The following is a 20,312-nucleotide window of genomic DNA, read 5'->3' as shown; positions in this document are numbered from 1 at the left end:
CATTGTTGACACCAAATTTGTCACAAAATATAGCCATTCAATCCCAAATCATCTGCTTTTTAAACTTCGCTTCTGACATCAAAATCTCCTCTGGCCTTTCCATTTCTGTATCATGTGGTGAAATGGAAACTGCCGTTGGCTTTTACTTTGTATTATCTTAACTCCAGTGCTACGTATATAATCTGCGCTCAATACATATTTGTTGACTTGATTTTGATTTAATCTTCTGGAGAGTCTATGGCAAAAATCCCTACCTGAGCAACTAAAACCAACAATATTTTGGAAGTGCTTACTAAATTGAAAGCACTTTGCCACAGGCTGAGGCACTGAAGAGAAATAAAATTGATTGCCTAAACAGAAGAAATTTTCAGTCTAATTAGGGCAAAAGAAACAGGTGTAATAACTATGGCACTACCTTTGGGATCTGTGCTCAGAGGACTGTTGATTTTAAAATAAAGTCTTTTTGGAATTTCAGAGATAAATTCCTTTATTTGAGCTACATGATAAATGCAAATTATGGCAACTACTTTAATGGTGAGGTTCTCATCAAAGCCTTTTCTCTTGTGTAGTAAAACTAAAAAATTTTTATCAGGTTAATACGCCTGATATTACATGTATATACTTCATCTGTCCCCATTTTCTCCAATTCTCAGCTTTATAGCTGGTAATCTAACCAGCTGTCATCTTTAGGAACTGACTTCTGAATTGCTTTGTCAAAACAGACAGAATTAGGAGATCTAGCCTGTGGCTAGGTATTTCGTCTATAGTCTGCTCCATGTCTGAAAATCTTGTATTTTCTGGTAGAACATTTTGTGCTATTAGACATCACCCTCCAGGGAAACCCAAGGACACGAAGGCAAAAACTCTATGGCATTCTGTACTGAAGAACAGAAATCTTGTATTCCATTCCAGACTTCTCCAACACAGATGCTAGAATTTCTTCAAAAAATGGAAATAACGCTAATGGTCTCCTTCATCTAATAGCAATCATTTATCAAATATTTACGTGCATTTTTACATTTAATCCTCTTGATACATCTATAAGATAGATTCTATAATTATACCATTTTTTTAAATTACAGAGATACACTTTATTTTTATTATGACAATTTTACAGGTGACGGAACCGAGTCCCAGGGACAGTGTTTTCCACACCCATGTGGCCAGTAAGTTGCGTAATCTTACTTGCTCCTAGGAGTACTCAGACGGTAAGATATGCAAAAGAGCCTTAGGTTCTTTGGGAAAGACATTAGGTAATTCCAGGAATTATTTTTATTATCTTCTTGTAGTATTTCTGTATGATGCTTTGTCTTAATTAATTAATCAGTGAAAACACTGGTTAACTGGCACTCAAGTAGTCAGAACTCACAATTGCTTTTTTTAAGGATAAAATTTGACTCTATACTGTAACAGATCTTTTTTAGTTGCTTCTAAAATGTCTCGCTAATCTTTATTTTTCAGATAGGGTTTCTCACAGATGCTTGGAGCTTTCCCTTTTCTGTGTATAGGAAAAACTAAGATTTTCTTTGTCTTTATAGGTTTTCGTTGCTAGATAAAATCATCAGAGGCAGCCTGAAATAAAATTTTATGATGACTCTTTGAAAAGGCTTTGACACTGCCTCAGATGGAATGGTTATTTGATTAAAGGTGTGAAATGAGTAAGGAATCCAGAAAGTGAGACATAATCGTTCTCTTAAGGCAGATACAGCATCTTATAGAAAGACCAGCAAGCGTGACACATAACAGACACCCCTGAAAGTGTTCTGTCGATGTTTAACCTTTGAGAGTCTGTTGTATAAGTGGCTGATGAGCAGACACTCATTATTTTGACGTTATAGCCTCTGAACAGTCTGGCTAACTGGGGATTGACACGGAATTATCTTCATTTATCGTTCTCTAAAACAAAGCTTGCAAGTGAGAGAAAATCTGAGATGTAAAATCAAAGTTGCAACGTCTAAAAGTGAAATTGGAGGCAGTTGCAGGGAATGCTTGTCACGCGCATGTCAACCAACGAGGACATAAAGGGAATTGTGCAAAGCCTGCAGACCTCCAGACACATGCCAAACACGAACTCAAACTTGAGTTAGAAGCAGGAACTACGAGAGCAGCAGTATACAGGAGTTTAGAACAACTCATTAAGACTACCGTACCTGAAAACAAGGGAATTTGTCCTTCCAAATCCTAAAACTAAGGACTCTGTGATCTCAATGCCCTCTAGTCTCATCAAAGGCACCAACTGCTTTAACAGAACTCCCACCGATGGGGTGCCTATGGCCTGAAACAAGTTGTTAAAAGTGAAAAAGAGGTAACATGATAACTGATGCTTCTTTTAATCAAACGATGATTCCATTATAACAGTTTTAAAGTACTGAACCACATCCCAAGGCACTGCCATCATTTCAGGAAAAAAAAAAAAAACACATAAATTCTAAAACAGCACAATGAATGCATTTTTTACCTGGGACACAAATTCTAAAGAACATTCGTATTATAAGGGTCTTTTTTTTTTAAATACTTAAATCCACAAAACCATCTTTAACGAGATAAGTTAATCAAGACACGGTTTAAAGGTGAACACTCGTGAGGAGTGAGAGAAACGTGGTCTGTAGGACATGAACCAAACCTCAGGGCGCTAATAAACATAAGTCACTCTACGACCTTAGGCAAGTTTCTTAACTTCCCTTTATTTTCAGTTCCCCACTTGTCAGGGAGGAATAATAAATTATTCACACAAACGCTCAATGGAATTTAGACATGTGTAGGATGAAAATCTGATCCCATATATTCCAGATGGCAGGCACAGTGCAATTCACACTGTGAAATCTAGACGAACAAGCTAAAAAAACCTTACAGAATAATTCTTCTGAAGCATGTCATGTCACCTTGTTATCGTAGCTCACGGTACCATCAGGTGTAGTCGCCATTATTTCTGGAGTGGAAGCTCGTAAGTGTCCCGGGCTCATAATACTGGGTTTTGCGACTCCAAAACAAAGAATAAGGTAATTTCTCCACAATGTAACATAGCTGTCTCCGCTGCCGGCAGTGCTGGTTTTCTTGGCATTAATTGGGCTGCTAGAAATACGAAGTCAAAAACAAGAGTGAAACTAAGTTCCGGATTTTAGGTATCACTTATTAAATAAAGATCCTGGGAAGCGCTCCAACTGAGTTGAACGATTGTCTGTCAAGGACTGTCTGTCTGGACAGGGAATGTCTCTATTGGATGGAAAGCTGAATAGAACTTTTCACCGGTCAGGGGCTGAGATTCTATACTCAGACAATCATAATGATTATTAAGGGAGGAAAAAAAATTAGCTCTAGACAAGAACTTTTAACCTGCATTTACTCAATGTGAAGACTTCTGTAGTAAGATGGTCAGAAACTAGAGAATTATATCCCGATCTCATATATAAAACAAAAACGTAAGAGGGCAAATGGTGAAACAAACAAAACAGAGGGAAGCGTAGGGGTCCCTTACTTCGGGTCCACCAGAGGCATCACGGACTGCAGCCGCGTGAAGGCGTAGGGCCAGGCGTAGCTGAGGGCAGTGGGGCAGTGCTTGGGCAAGTTCTCCTGCCGGAGAAAGCTGAAGAGGCAGAGGACCCAGGGGTCTTTGACAGACTGAGCGAAAATCCAGACGTGGGAAGGGCTCTTCACATCGTAATGGCTGTTGACCAGGACGGCGTTCCACTCCACCAGCCACTGTAGGTCCACGCTGTGGGTCAGGGGTAAGGTCGCCTGCAGGTGCAAGAAGCAGGTGATGAATCGGTGCTGAACGGCAAGCTCCACGTCCTCGACCTGCCTCAGCCCAATGTCCCTTCCTCCACGACGCTTTTCCCATCTACCTCTGCAATGGGTCCAGCTCGGAACCTGAAGCACCCTTCCCACACCTCCCACGCCGGACCTGGGTTTGTGGTCACGGCCATTCCTATGGGAGACCGCAGGCAGCGGAAGTGCAGAGTTTAAGGGCAGGGGTCAATGTCGCACAGCCCCACACACTAGTACCCAGGAGCTGCCCACTAAATACTTGTCGAACAAATATACAACATGAGCTAGTTTGAACTTGACCGTGGATTTGCCAACTTAAAATTCTGAAAAGTTATTAATCTCTGAGATTCCTAAGTGTGTTATTATCCCTGTAATTAGTGTTTTTTCTTAAAGCCATGATCTTGTTTACCTTTACTTGGACCGAAATACATTCTCTCCCTGGCTTAGGGAGATGGCTAAGTGCAATCTCTTTTATGAAGGGTATTTTACTAATGATTTTTGAAGTAAGATACCTACTTATTCTTGTCCTATGATATCAAGCCAAAATAATACATTCTAAAACCTTTGGAAAGATATCTATATCCATATTTAATCTATATTATATAGAGACATATATTTATATATTGATACCACATAATGTCTTATATTTCATTCTCTTTTAAGTCCAGAGTATCAAAGCTGAGGGAAGACCAAGTTTCAAATAATCTAGCTGTCGTACGTGGAGAGAAAATCGCTGTTACGTTTGTCAGGCATTTAAAGTGACCCATTTTATCTGCTGGGTCTCTGAGTTCCCATGCGCCAGAGTGCTGCACCTGGGGCCTCCATGGTTAATGGGCTGAAGAGGCGCAGCTTCAGAGCCAGAGACTTAAGGCTCCAACACTGGCTCTGCCCAAAGCCCCTGACATAGGAACATTTCTGAACACCCCAGAGTCTCTGTCTGCTTAATTTATGACTTGGAAATTATAATGCTGATCGCACTTAATCTTTAAGTGGATGACATGAGATAAGGGATGTCAAAACCTGGCACAAAGCAGGCGCTACTTCCCCCCACGCCTCTTCTCCCCCTTCAGTGCATCTTCCTACGTGCAGTACTGCTGATCTGGTTACCCAGGCTCAAGATTCAGACTCTGATAAACACAGAACAAAATCACAGGAACAGAACATAATCTGCAGGGAAACAAGATATGTATATAAAACAATTACGCCTGGCTCTTCCATTCAGTGTCAAAACAATCTGAATTTCTAAAAGAAGAGGTAGAGGTATTCACTATCACTGTGAAGGTCTGCACTGCTTGGCTAATAGTTCTAGTAATTATCATTAATATTCCAACCATAAGCAAGAACAGGGTTGCTAAAAATAGGGATCTGTGTTCACACTCGGTTAGAAAAGGTCATTAAAAAGCTCACACGTGCCTTTAGGTTTTATATTTATTTATAGCTCTTTGTCAAATATGTTTATCTTCATTTATAGTTATTTGATCAGAATATACAAGGCGCGTCGGCAATGTGGATTCTGCAGATGTGCCCTGCCTCTCTTCAGCTACTTAGCTAAAATCAATCCAAGTCCCATAACTGTGCCTTACTAATTAAAAAAAAAAAAAAATCAGGTAATTAAAATCGGTTTCAATTTTCCTTCTACTTCATCAGAAATTGAAAGCTGCCAATATGCTCTTTAAAACAAAGAATGTATTTGTGTAGCAGATAAACCTCTACGAGATTCAGAGTCCAGAGAGGGTCAAGTCCAGGCCCTGAGACTCTGTGTGACTACAGCCCTGCCCCTTAATGTTTTTGAGTTTCAATACCTATGAGGGTCAAAATAGATACTAAATGTGAAAGCACCTTGTAAACTGTAAAACAACACGTAAATACAGGTTATATAGCATTCAGTGTAATAAATAAAGCAAATTAATTTTCTGAAAGAATCCTGAGCAATTCTTGAAATTGCAATTTGCAAAACTTTATCTATCTTCCTCAGACTCAAATTTTGATTTAAATTTATCTGAAGGTCTCCTGAGCTAGTATTTGAAAAGCTAGTCTTGTTTCCCTAAGGACTTTTGTTTTGGTTTATTAACCTGACATAAAACCCCAGAATTCTTCCATATCATTTTTCTTTGTGTCTCTTTTCCAGCCAGGCCCAGAGCTTATACTTAAGAACGATCAACCATCGGGATCAAACGTGTACTTACTGAATCCGAAGCTGCTACGTGAATAAAACTTTCAAGAATGGAAGAACTTAGCTGGTCCATGACATCAATCATAGGCCTGTCATCGTCCTGTACATAAAGGAGACGATTACTCTCCAAGGGAAAACGAATCCTTCCACCCTCTCCACCGCCTTTGTCCAGCATGTGAGGCATAACAGCTTGCAAGGTAGTGATAAGGGTTTTCTCACAGAAAAGTGAGTGCCACGGTGGTGAAAGGTAGTGGGTAAAACTCCCTATGATTCTGAGTTTAGTCTGACAAGTTTCAGCGGAAGATAATTAGAGCTCCAATTTGACACTGTACTGAAAAGACACGTACCTGAATTTCAAAAACTCATGCACATACAGTTATTTAAACTGGAATCTAAATCTCAGCATCACACATTATTCACTAAAGTGTTCACGTTGTCATTAATTTTAGAAAATGGAAAAGCCATGAAAATGCTACTTACTCAAGTCACTGATCTGCTAAAATAACTGGTAAATTGTTGACTGTGATTGCATTTCAGTCCCAAAGAAACTGCACAGGAGACTGACCACACACTCTCTGTAGTATCTATGTTGTGCACAGCTATTTGGTAAAAGAAGCAAATTGGAAAAAAGCACAGGAGAGAGTATCTTACAGGAAATTCTCCTACATGATAGTGCGTATATACATGAACATGTGTGTTTGCCATCCTTTATCATAGAAAGGCTCAGAAATATGAAATTATTTACTTAGCAGCCTTATAGGAAAGCTTCGGAATGTCCTTATTCATGTACGAATGAGAATGGTTTCAAAAAGGTTGTGGCTGAAAAAAAACCAAACAACAAAAAACCAAGCTTGTAGATACAGAGACCGGATTGGTTGGTTCCCAGAGGCGGGGGGGGAGGGGTGGCAAAATGGGTAAAGGAATCAAAAGGTATAAACTTCCAGGTATAAAATAAATACGTCATGCAGATGTAATGCACAGCATGGCGACTACAGTGAACAAGACTATCGCATATTTGAAAGCTGCTAAGAGAGTAGATCTTAAAAGCTCTCATCACAAGAAAAAAAAATCCTGTAGCTATGAATGGTGATGGACATTAACTACTTACTGTGGTGAACATTTCACAATATGTACAACTATGGAATCATTATATTGTACACTTGAAACTAATAATGTTGTATGTCAATTATACCTCAATAAAAAAAATTACACACACAAAAAAGCTGTGGCTGGTCAAAGAAAGCACCGTATGAGAAATATTCTTAACACCGTCGGCTGGAATAGCAGTTAAGAACCTGGGCTGAAGAGGCATGTATATCTGGTTTTCAATTCTAGCTCTACCACATCCTAGTTGTTGATTTTGGGTAAGGCATTTAAGGCCCCTAAACCTCAGTCTCAGAATCTGCACTATGGGAAAAATAACAGTACCGATTCTTAAGTTATTGTGAGGGTTCAGTGAGATAATGTGTATAAAGCACAGCTCATTGCCTGACACATACATGGTAATTATTATTATCGCTATTTCATAATTAGAGACTTAATGGAGGTTTATCAAAATGCAGCATGTCCTAGAGATCCATTTACCAGATCCCAGAGATATCCTAAAATACATCAGAAAGCCTGCTGCAGAAATGTGAACAGAAACGATTGGGATACATTTGAAAATATTTTGTGAAGACACTGATCGTTTTAAGGATCATGAAACCAAGATTAGTGACTTAAAACAAGAAAACAGAAAGTAGTATTTTTCTAAAGAAGTATGTCACATAAAAAGCTGGTCCTTCTTTCATCAACTTGTGGAGAGAGTTTGGCCACCTGTGCCGACAGGCAATGAAACTTAACATCTAAACAAGGGTGTACAGCCCTTGACCGAGTGCAGGAGAATAACTGGAGTCAGTCATGGTTATTAGACAGCTTACTTCTCCCATCTCAAGTGGACATATTTTCTTGTGATGCCATTTTTCTACCACTATTGAGATTAAACAATTTTCAGTAAGCCAGACTGTTTGGTACCTTGCTCTTTTTAAATGGGATGCATGGTTTTCTCAAGTTCATTCTCTAATATAAATGTAATATCTTCTTAATTCTATGTACGTTGAACATTATGAAAGAAAATGATCTATAACTGAAGCCTAAGGTTCACTTCTTCACAAAGCACCACCTCTTAGAGAATCAGGAATAGTCTATTCTCGTGCCCTCAGAATATATGACTTAGCTCTTGTAGGTCAAGAGTATGATTTCATAATTAAAAACCCACTCTGGGCTTCCCTGGTTGCGCAGTGGTTGAGAGTCTGCCTGCTGATGCAGGGGACATGGGTTTGTGCCCCGGTCCAGGAAGATCCCACATGCTGCGGAGCAGCTGGGCTCGTGAGCCATGGCTGCTGAGCCTGCACGTCCGGAGCCTGTGCTCCGCAACGGGAGAGGCCACAACAGTGAGAGGCCCGCGTACCGCAAAAAAACAAAACCAAACAAAACCAAACAAAAAAACCCCACCCTGAATCAAAAATTATTTGTTGACATCATGGAACATGAAAGTACATAAAATAGTAATGCAACTTTGAAACTGTTGAAAGATATGAATTGGAAAATTCAGAAAAATAATCCATACCTCAGGCTGACCCAGGGCGATGAATAAAGCTCGAATTTCCTTGAGTATTAAAACAGACAGTTTGCGTGTGGCCACCTGGAAACTGCAGAGTAAAACCAGAGCAAAGCCTTCCACGGCATGGAGCACACTGCAGTGGGGACCTCGCTCCGAATGGATTCGGTGGCTGGGGCCGTTGGCAATGAGCTATTGTGCAATAAGAACAACATTCTATGTTCAGAAAAACAACAGTGGAAGAAGCAGCCACTCTTCTATGTACATCTTCTGGCATGTTTGACCTTGTAATACTAAAATAAATTATACCAGCTTAGAACCACACATGTCTATGAATTCATTATTATTCATGAAATATCATAGATCCCTTTTTATTTTCAGACCAACTGTCACTTTGGAATACCATCAGCCCTCTGTTACCTCTGATAAGGAATAACTTTTCAAAGGTTATTAGCAGGAATAAAAACAAAACTGCTTCCATCCATACCATTTGAGATGACACTGTATATTTAATTAAAGTGTCCTAATTTGGCTTTACTTAAATTCTCTATAGAGAATTCTCTATTTTAGTTACTACTAAATTGAATTTTCAAACATTGATTTGCTAATCAGACTTCTTTTCATGTTAGATTTTAATCCGGGTTTTGCATGTTAATGAGATGGGTTACGAAAGTTCCCAAACCAAATAAGTCTCAAACAAAAGCACGCCAGACAACAGGGCAGATTCCACCTCCATTTCAGCCTCCCTTTTTCAAGCATAGGTAATCCTTGTTTTCCTCCCTGTCGTCTTTTGGCAAGTGTAGGACACAAGGAAGGAGTCATGCCCTGAAGCTCGTCTCTGAGGTTAGCCCATCTGGGACCCTAAACGCTATCATACTTCCCAAGCCTCGACATTCCTCAGACCCTCAGCTAAGCTCTTCTCCAGCCAGACCCCTTTTCTGTCTGCTCATTGCCAACACCAAGTCACACAGCCCTGGTTCTCATTTGACAACACTCCTCCTCAACCTGCTCTTCAACATGGCATCATTAATTTTTACCATTCAGGACTGAGGCAGGAGAGAATAAAGAAACCACAAGACTTCTTTCTTCTCTGGATATTGGAGAAAGCAACCAATCTGTTGCTGACTAGGGGGAAAACACTGGTGGGCAGCTAACTTTTATATATCCATATCCAACTCTATATCCATATTCATATCTATATCCATATCTGCTCTAGAGTCATATCCAGATCTAGATCGATATCCATATTCATATCTAGATACACATCCACATCCAGCTCTAGATCCACTTCCAGCTTTATATCCACATCCATATCTAGATCCACATTCATACCCAGCTCTATATCTCTTCCCTATGGCCATTTGCTCTTACAAACGGATTTATAATCATACTTCTCTGAAAAAAACATCCTTTTCTGCTCCGTAAATGGCCTTGCTAATGTTACTAAATCTAACCTGAGGTGGCACACGATGCCCTGAATTTCTTGGGCACAGTTTAAGCAGATGGAAAAACTTAGGGCCATCACTAGGGAGCAAGTTCCTAGGTAGCTGAAAGTAAGAACCACAAGGTTCTCTGGGCGGCAACTTACTTGTGACTTAAAGAATATAAATTAGTGGGCAAAGGGTGAGAATCACCTCTGAATTTCTGATCTTGTTGGCTTGTTCGTAGACTTTTCCTTGAGTTTGTATGACCAGTTTCCACTGGGTGAGGAGCTGCAGCAGTAACTTGAGGGATGAATCAAGGAGTGTGTGATGCATGTCATTCACTTCCCGGAGCAGGAAGTTGGTAAAGCCAAACAGGACATCTTCCCTCCAGTCTGAGAAGTCAACGAGTAAACCCTGAAGAGAATTTTGCGCAATATGTCGCAGTTCATCGTCCATGTGAATAGAGAGCCTGTGAGATGAATAAAGACAATGAAGTCACTTACTTTATCAGTTTTTCTTCTATATCTGTAAAGGAACATATCTAAGGCCAGAGCCTTTTACTGTATCTGAAAAATGGGTCACTCTCCCCTAATATATTATAATTTTCACTCAGCTCCCCTAATGTTAACACCTTATATAACCATCGTACGTGATCAAAACTGAGAAGTTAACATCGGTACAATGCTATTAACTAAAATACAGATTTTATTCAGATTTCACCAGTGTTCCATCAATGTCCTTCCTGTTTCAGAATGCAATCCGAGATACCATGTTGCACTTAGCTGTACGTCAATTCTTTTTAATTCATTACTGACTACAGAACAAATTAGTATCAAACCTTACCACTTTTAAGGATGGTCCTGGAGAAACTAAGGGACTCATCCAGAAGTTCAGTGAAAATGAGTAATTAAAAGTTAGGCCAGTTGTCCTCAATTGGTTTGGCCCCCATGAAGGGAGTTTTGGTAATGCCTACAAACATTATTGGTTGTCACAACTTGGAGTGTGCTCCTGGTATCTATGTAGTAGGTAGAAGCCAGGGATGCTGTTAAACATCCTACAATGCACACGACAACTCCTATGACAAAGAATTCTCTGACCTAAAATGCTGACAGTGGCAAAGCTGGGAAATCCTGAGTTTGTCAACTGAAATAATATCAGTGTATTTATGGTTTAAGCCAGAACATCATAATAATATTATTAAATAAATCTCAACATTGGTATGGAGCGTTTATAGTTAACATCATGCTTTATAGATTCATTCATTCACTTATTTAATAAACAAATGCTTTTGAGGTCCTCCTAAGATTCAGGCCCTCCTAAGAGTCAGGATATGGAGTACGGTATGGCTGTGTTTACTGGGTAGGGTGTTAGCAAGAGCGAGGTATGAGACAGTCCTGGAGAGAGAGCAGGAGTGGCTCGCTGGAGGGTCTGTGGGCCACCCAAGGAGGCAACACAGCAGGAAGAGGTTAAGTGTGAGTGCTCTGGGATCAGAATGCCTGATCATGCATTAGCTATGTGACCTCATGCCAGTTACTTAACCTCTCTAAGCCTCAGAGTCTCATTTGGAACATGGGGATAATAGCTGTACTTGTATCTCATACACCTGTTGTGAGGTTCATTGAGATGATCTATGAACAGCGTTTAGTACCACACGGAGCATGCAGTAAGCACTCAGTACAGGTTAGCTCTTACTATGAGAAGAAAATGAACCGTATTCAGAAAGTTACAGGGGAAGTAACATGATTAGAGTCACATCTGAGAAAAGAAAGTTAGGCAGGAACATGCAGGCTGCCTTGGAGGAGTCACAAGACTGAGGGCAGAGACCGGCTGGGAGGTCATTGCAGTGACTCAGGCACCGAGTGGCGGGGGCCTGACCCAAGGCAGAGACGTAGTAAAGAAGGGAGAGATGGAGAGCAGAGCTACCCAGGAGACAGAATCTCCAGGACTCAGCAGCCTGGAATTGTTCAGTGTCAAAGAAGAAGCTGGCCAAGTCAACAGGGGCCCCCATTAAACAGGATGAAGCATCTTCAACCAACAGAAAAAGAAACTGTGAACCAGAGTGGTTAAGGGATTTCCTCAAAGTCCAGGATTCCAACCCAGGACTTCTCATCTTTAATCCAAAGTTTTCTCCATAAAACAGGTCTGATACACTTACATATTTTTGAATAGACAGTATTTCAAAAACTGAATACTGAATACGCTTCTTATTCTCTAGAGTATAAAGTACACTAATTGGTCCAAATTTGACAATATAAACCAGACAAAAGCTCATTAATGAGCAGATATATATACCAAGTCAGGGAAGATGCATTTTGTGTTCCAAAAGCAAGTTAAGCTCTACAAAACTGCTGAGAAGGAAGAGCTGAGCTAATTCTTCAGGACAGACTTGCTATTAAGTCTATAGTTGTTAAGTAGGTCACAGTTGCTGAAATAACACACAGAGGTCTTTAACCTGGGCTTCTAGTTAAGGACTAAGGCAGGAATTTACAAATTTTCTTTGTATTTTAATCAGCAGCTCCATTTGTTTTTCAAAAGATTTTATGTAGAACTCTAGTATATAGTACAACCGAGTTGTGGGACTTCCCTGGTGGTGCAGTGGTTAGGAATCCGCCTGCCAATGCAGGGGACAGGGGTTCGAGCCCTGGTCCTGGACGATCCCACATGCTGCGGAGCAACTGAGCCCGTGTGCCTAGAGCCCGTGCTCCGCAACAAGAGCAGCCACCGCAATGAAGCCCGCACACTGCAACAAAGAGTAGCCCCCGCTCACCACAACTAGAGAAAGCCTGCACGCAGCAACAAAGACCCAACACGGCCATAAGTAAATAAATAAATTTATTTATTTATTAAAAAGAAAAAAACGAGTTGTTCTGGTTGAAGCTGGATAAAGGACCTGAAGCCCCCCATGTGACAGGAAACATTCCTTCAATCTACAAGCAGCTTCCAGTCACCTTTGCAGCCCATGGTTTGAAAACACTAATTTATGGAAAACACTTGAGGTCATGATTCCATCTTAAGTTTATTGTTCCAATTTATTACATTTATACCTGTCTATAGTCCTGAATGTCTTAGAGAATAAGCTTCTGCAGATGATGAACCACCTTTTAAGGACAGGAACAGGAGGCACTCAGCAAATGTTAACTGATGGTAATGGTATTGTTCATTGTTACGGGTTGTGTCTCCTCCCATATTCACATGTTGAAATCCAAACACTCAGCACCTGAGAATATTACAGTATTTGGATATAAGGTCATTGCAGATGCAATTAGCTAAATTAGGATGAGGTCATGCTGGAGTCGGGTAAAATCCATACGGCTGGTGTCCTTATAAGAAGGGGAGATTTGGAGACAGACACACACAGGGAGAACACCATGTAAAGATAAAGGCAGAGATTAGGGTGATGCTTGTATGAACCAAGGAAGGCCAAACTATGCCAGAAACCCCCAGAAGCTCGGAGAGAGGCAGAAAATAGATTCTCTCTCACAGCCCCAGAAGGAAGCAACCCTGATGACTTCTAGCCTGTGGAACTGTGGGACAATTTCTGTTATTTAAGCCACCCAGTTTGCACTATTACACACATGAAACTAGGCAAGCACATACCTTTAGGGTCAAAAGTCAAAATAAAAACCATGCCACGGTCTATTTAGATGAAGCTTTTAAAGAAAGGCCAATACTTTCAGATTTCCAATGAGATTAATTCTACTCTTCGTCTAACTTTGGCATCCTTCGCAATTTGCAATCTGGAGGCTGCCTTAACTTTAAACCAACAGTGCAGGATCATTTTAAGGACTCTGAGACCCCAAAGTGGTGCAGCTCTTGCTATTTTTGGTGACCACTCCTCTTGAAATCATGGTATTCACATGCCTCACCAGTGAGAACACTCAAAAATATTCCTGGAGTACGAAGAGACAGGACCAGGGAGGGGAGGGAGCTTTGGGAATAAAAGGCCCAGTTGATAATAAACGTGGAATATTTGTGGAAGAAAAAGGTCCAGTGTCACAGAACTGAGATGGAGTGAAAATAACGTATCAAGGCAAGTCTGAGTGGCAACAGGCGAGGGAGAAGGAGAAGAAGTTGCGAGAAGAGCCAGAGCCCCGCCCCTGTGTCATCCTCGGAGAGTCTAAGTAGGGAGGTGCCTATCAGATACAGCCGCCGTTTCTTCCACCCAGATCTTCCTCATTTTTACTTTTGTTAGATTTTAACCAGATAATCACAGATCATCTTGTGAAGCGCATGGGATTTAACATTATAAAACAGAAAACAGGAAAACAAATTTTAGTTAACGAAAAAGGAAAAGAAGATTCAGTTAAAGGAGAAAGATGCTCAGGCATCCTGAGGATGCAGGATGTGCAGGGAAGCTGCATGATGCTGGCCGACCTATTTAGAGTCTCACGATGCCTGCTGGTCCAGCGAGCAAGGAGTGGCTGAGGAGAGGACATCCCCCAAACTCCTGCAGGGTCATCCCATTGAGAAGCCAGAAAAGAAAGGACAGGTTCTTGCCTGTGAACAACTGTGATGACAATAAACAACAGTCCTGTGACAGTCTGGTGGCAGCAATTCAAAGAGAAGAGAGACCTTCAGAGAAGGCAGCTCAGGAAGTCTGACTAGGATGGGGGACCCGAGGAAAAATTTCTAAGACGCTGATCTGGTTTCCAGGAGCTTAAAATGGGGTCACGAGTATATGGTTACACACAAAACCACCAAGGGGGCCTGAAGGGACTCCACCGTGACACAGCAGTGAAGCATACCGAAAGAAACCGTTATTGCCAACATCAACTGCATCTGTCCTGCCCCAGCAGCTGCCATGAGGCTCATGGACCAGCCTGGCCTGATTAACCAGGCGGCGACATTCTGCATGAGCCAGCAGTCCCGAGGCCCTGCTTGGAGTGATCTAGGACGAGGGTGTGGTGTGAGGAGCACCTACACTAAGTAAGGATGTGGGTAAAAGGGGGGAAAACCCAGAACTTGAGCAAGGCCACCTTCTTGGTTGGTCAGATCAGACAAATGACTGAATAGAAACACTTTCGTAAAGGTGAGCTCAGGTTCAGATGGAATCAGCTCAGTCGCTTTGAAGAATTTTGTTGCTAGAGGTGCATGAAGGAAAAGGGAGTGACTTCAAATTCACAAACTATACCCAGAAGAAAAGATCCATTAGGAGGAACAGCCTCCTCTCAGCTCTGGCAGGACTGACACAAGGTTATCAGGCAGCGGTGAGGGACCTGCTGCCCCATAACGTCACCAAGGGCAGCAGAGGAAGAAATGGAGACAAAGGTTTCCAAAAGGAGAGACTTGCTGACCAGTGGACTGTTAACCTCTGGCATGTTCACCAGAAGTGGCGGAAACTTCTTCTCTAAGGTATTAAAGAATGAACTCCCGGGACTTCCCTGGTGGTCCAGTGGTTAAGACTCTGTGCTCCTTGTGACCACCTAGTGGGGTGGGATAGGGAGGGTGGGAGGGAGACGCTAGAGGGAGGGGATATGGTGATGTATGTATACGTATAGCTGATTCACTTTGTTATACAGCAGAAACTAACACACCATTGCAAAGCAATTATACTCCAATAAAGATGTTAAAAAAAAAAAAAAAGACTCCGTGCTTCCAATTTAGGGGGTGCGGGTTCAACCCTGGTCGGGAAACTAAGATCCCACATGCCGCGTGGCGTGGCCCCTCCCGAAAAAATAAATAAATAAAATAAAATGGGAACTTTATTTAAAAAAAAGAATGAGCTCCCACCTATCTACAGGGCTTTGAATTGCATCTCAATTAAAATATAGTAATGAGATTAAGTGGTTTATCGAGGCAATATATGCAATTGAGTCTACAGTTCTCACCCAGCTACTCAAAACAGCTAGCAGCCCTCCGCTACACAAAGGCTGAAGACTGAATGATAAATAGTAAATGATTAATAGCTTTCAGATACCACTGAAGATCATGAAATTGTATATGCATTACCTCAGAAAGTTCCACAAGTAAAGAGACACTGCACAAAATGTTTGCCATTTTGTATAAAACCAATGACATCTGTCACTTCTATTTGGCTTCTGGAAAATTCTGTACATTTGGGCAACCAACTTTACTCTTCTGAAGTTCAATCTCTTTGTCCGAAAATAGGAATGCATATGTACCCAGCTTTCCTAACATAAAGTATATGAAAGTGCATTGTACATCGTGGCATAATATGTTATTCATGTTTAAAGATGCCTAAAAATAATAACTAACATTTGCTGAGAGCTTACTGTGTTCTAGGCACGACGTTAAGTGATTTATATGCATTGTTTAATTCTCACAACCCTATTTCAGATTTCTGAAAGGAGGGCAAACATGGAACAGCAAACCCTTAGTGCATCTACAGTGCTGCAGGAAGGGACAGAGGACAGGAGCCTGTAGACTGTTAGGGGAAAAGGTCCTTCCTGTGGTCAAGGGTAGAGCAGGAAACACCTGGGAGGAGACAGAGAAAAATGATGGCGACTGCCAAGGAGAAAAGTGAGCTCCACCTTCTTTGTCTGTTTCGGTCTGTAAGCCATTGTTATGGTAAACATACTAATACAACTCTGAGATTAGAGTGTCTGGGGTATTTAGCCAATACGTGAACAGCTGGGAAGGGAGCCTGGGGGCAGTTATGGGGGACATAACCTTGAAACTCCTGTCACCTACAAACTGGCTCTTGCCATGGGCACTTGCCACCTGCCTCTACAAGGATTAAATCACGAGCCGCTGCAGCTGCTGACCTTCGACACCCCCTGAAAGGAGTTCAGGGTGGAGATCAGGAATGAGGCGCTCTGTGCTCTGGGAAAAACTGGCAGAACAGGTCTTCAGATAGTTAGATATTTTCAGGAGCCGATTTTATGAGCCCAATTCTTGTATCTCGTCATATCTAGAAAAGCACTAAAATCCTTCATGGTGACGTCTGCTCCTCGTGACTAGCTGTAACCTTCACGAGACTAGCAGAAACCTTCTGCAAAAACTATGTGCTTGACTGCACGTACTCCCCCTTCACCAAAATCACATATATCCTGAGCATCCCCCCACCTCTTTGGAGCAGTTTCTCAGAGCTATCTGAAACGCTGTCTCCCGGGCTATAGTCCTCATTTTGCCCCAAATAAAACTTAACTCAACTCACAGTTCTCACGTTGTGCATTTTTTTTCAGTCAACACTCCTTATTCGGGGAACCGAGCTGTGAGGGGCAGGTGAGCCTGCATGGCATTTGGTCTTATTTTGCCAAGTATGAAGAAAACCAAGATTTTCTCCAGTAAAAAAAACACCATAGATGCAACAAGGAAGTGTCTGAAATAAAAGGTCTCACACCTCTCTGACCAGACTGTGTCAGGAGTCAAATGAATCCAAATGTGACTGGACTACAGGGGGACAGAGTGACTCAAGACTTGAAACCCACATTGACTGCTCTTCAATTCCTTCACTTCTGTCCTCTGACCTTCTTGAGATCTAGAAGGGGCTCGTTTTCTCATAGGGTCATGGACCCAGTGTGAGGGCCAACTCTCCAAGTTATCCTTCCCCTGAGGAGAACGGCCTCTGGCTTCTTTTGAAGCTTATGAAAAAGGCCTCTTCACAGGCTTCCCATATAAGTCCCGTCATTTTCTGAACTCTGCCCTAAGACTCGAACTCTCAAGTATATTTATTTGTTCCTTCCCCTCATAAAAACAGTACCCATGGCTTTGGGCTTTGTAAGAATGTACATAATAATAAACATGGGGCTCTATAAATAGCACCGCCATTCCAACCGGGTCTCACAGCATTCCCTTCTGACAAGCCTGGCACCGCGGCTGCAGAGCCAGGCGTCACTGGATGAGGCTACCAAGGTGATTCCAGAGGTAAGCGTCTCCCACACAGATTTACAGCAAAACAGCATTAGAGACGGTACCAGAAGGCTGCATGACATTTCAAACACTTAGCATTTCAAAGGGCTTAGTTATATAATCATCACCAGTTAGGACTTCAATGAAATAAGTGAACTTTCCCTTTACTTCAGCTTCACTGAGAACTGTCTTTTCCCTGCTGACACATTTTCTCTCCGATTAACCAAAGTGCCACGTCATTGTGCCCTTTCAACAGTCTTATGAGCTAGGCAGCATTATTCCAATTCTACCAAGGAAAAAAAAGACAGGGGTTAAATATTGGGTTGGCCGAAAAGTTCGTTCGGGTTTTTCTGTACCGTCTCGTGGAAAAACCCGAACAAACTTTGTGGCCAACCCAGTAATTTGCCAGCATCACAATGGCTAGTAAAATGGTAAAGCAGGGAAGCAAAAATCAGGATTTCCAGAGGAGTCAGTACTATTCCCATCTGGGGAGCGCCTCCTGCACATCTCTCAGATGGCGTTCCCTGCGTTCCTCAACGCCCCCTGCAGCCCTTTCACTCAGCTCCCCTCCTCTGTGCAAATACTTGTCTCCTAGTCACACCATCCTCCCCATTGTTGTCCACGGCAAATGGACAGGCTGCTCCTGTACATTTCTGGGTAATTCTGGCACTTGGCTCACAGCTTTTCTTTATCTACAGCACTTCCCCGTCATCCTGGGAGACTCCACAGTAGCGTGGACGGCCCTTTATAGTATCTTGGTCTCTTTGTTCCTCAGCTCCCCAACCCCCAAATCCCCATGTCTGTTATTCACTAGGAATCCACCCTTCGCTCCTCCTTAAATCTTGTCCTCCCCGAGAACTGGAAGCCCTTTTGTGATCCAGGCTTGTCCTTCCCTCTTTCCCCACTGCTCCCCTACTTCGGATAAGGTGCTCTAGGTTCACATTCTGATTGCTAGGCTTCAGCAAAAGCCTAGACTGTAGTTTGTTTTAAGTTCATATTCTTAAAACTCATCCTACACATGGAATGGAAGAAAGAAGAACCCATGGCCTGGGGATGGCTGACTGTAGCAAAGAACTGGTTATAGGTCATGGGTGATAAAAGTCAGCTAGAAGGGTAGACGGCTGTGGCCAGGGAACACCAAAGCTTGACACGGTGGTTATCAAAGCAACGGCTCTCCAGTAAACCTCAGGAGCCAGCACTATCCTGAGCTAGTGTGACCAGAAGAGGGAAAGGAGTGGCTTTGTCCACACTTGGAGTGAAGAGAATGGGGAAGGACAGCAGGCTATGAAAGCTATTAACTGATAGCAGGAAGTGATCAACCACGGGATTTGGTCCCCTCTGCACAGGAGTCCAAACGGCTGTGCAGAGCAGAGAGCATGACGACCAGGATCGCCAGGACGCACTGCGCACCACGGGGACACTCAGAGCCTTGGCCGGCCACCGGGCGATGTGCAGTCACGGGGGACCAGGGCTTGGGCTACTTTTTGGATATTGATGGGAAGGGTGCTCTCTGAAGGCTAGAGGATGTGGGTAAAAGATTATGTATAAAGCATCTTTCATCCAATCAGCATCAATATTTGTTATCCTTCTCTGGCCTTTCCTCTATTCCGCCATTATCAGATTAACCAGCCGAAATGACATTTTTTTATCATGTTATTCTCCTGCTTAGAAACTCCATTAGTCCAAACGCCTCAGTTAATAGTAAAGATTAATTAAATATCTACCTCTAAAGTCTTATTTCTATTTATTTTTATCATTGAGTTTTCTAAAATCCTTTTTCTTTCTTTTTTTTCAAAGCAAGCATGACTTGTCTTCCTCCTTATTCCATTCCCTCCAAGGACCCCGTTTCTAATGATTTTGCCTTCTAAATGCACTTAGATAATAAGTCACTTTTGATTTTTAAATTAAAGACATGCATAACTGTCAGCTAGAACTTCAGATCAGCATGAGAAAAGTCAAGCTTATTTAACTACAATGATATACTTTCATTCAAAGCAAAGCAAGTTAACTTTAGGTTCTAGTCGGACCGTGAATTCTAACGGAAGATGGGGAGCGGCATAAATGTATGATCTATGGAAGTGAAGTACAAAAATTCGCTGAGGATCCCTGTTACCCACCTTCTTGCCTCCCTGGGGGTGTGCTGGTCGCAGATTGGGAATCACATCCTGAATGAACTTTTTCCCAGCCAGGCTCATCTCCTCGTTTCCTGGTCCCACCTCTGTGCTTGTCCTCATGGTACTCCCTTTACATTTCTACATCCTATCTTTCCTTCAAAGGGCTCTTTACGTTTCTATATCCTATCTTTCCTTCGAAGGGCCATTCAAGTTCCACCATCTCCCGGGAGTCATCTGCTGACGTCCCCAGTCCACAGTAATCCTTCTACCCTCTGATTTTATGTATCACATTTTTTTGGTGCCATAAATTTGCACAGTTTCAAGCCTTGGATTGCTAGTTACCTTATGTCCTTACGGATTTGCTTCTGCATTGAATTTTAAACCCCTTGAGCGCAGGAAAAAAAACAAAAAGCCCCAAATCAAAA

The 20,312-nt window shown here is 42.0% G+C and overlaps 1 protein-coding gene across 4 annotated transcripts in view; it reads right to left on the bottom strand.

Annotated features, from left to right (window-relative positions):
- Positions 1-20,312, bottom strand: part of FRY (FRY microtubule binding protein) — a 429,644-nt gene that overhangs the window by 100,602 nt on the left and 308,730 nt on the right. For all 4 annotated transcript variants that reach the window (XM_060288251.1, XM_060288249.1, XM_030882555.3 and 1 more), the window contains 6 exons: positions 10,172-10,430; positions 8,547-8,729; positions 5,952-6,038; positions 3,476-3,735; positions 2,883-3,072; positions 2,151-2,275 (listed from right to left, as the gene is read on the bottom strand). In XM_060288251.1, coding sequence (XP_060144234.1) covers positions 2,151-2,275; positions 2,883-3,072; positions 3,476-3,735; positions 5,952-6,038; positions 8,547-8,729; positions 10,172-10,430 — 1,104 coding nt within the window. The remainder of the gene's footprint in view (positions 1-2,150; positions 2,276-2,882; positions 3,073-3,475; positions 3,736-5,951; positions 6,039-8,546; positions 8,730-10,171; positions 10,431-20,312) is intronic.

This window comes from Globicephala melas, chromosome 18 (assembly GCF_963455315.2).
Source record: "Globicephala melas chromosome 18, mGloMel1.2, whole genome shotgun sequence".
Classification (NCBI taxonomy): Eukaryota; Metazoa; Chordata; class Mammalia; order Artiodactyla; family Delphinidae; genus Globicephala; species Globicephala melas.
This window is presented reverse-complemented; position numbering and strand designations above follow the sequence as displayed.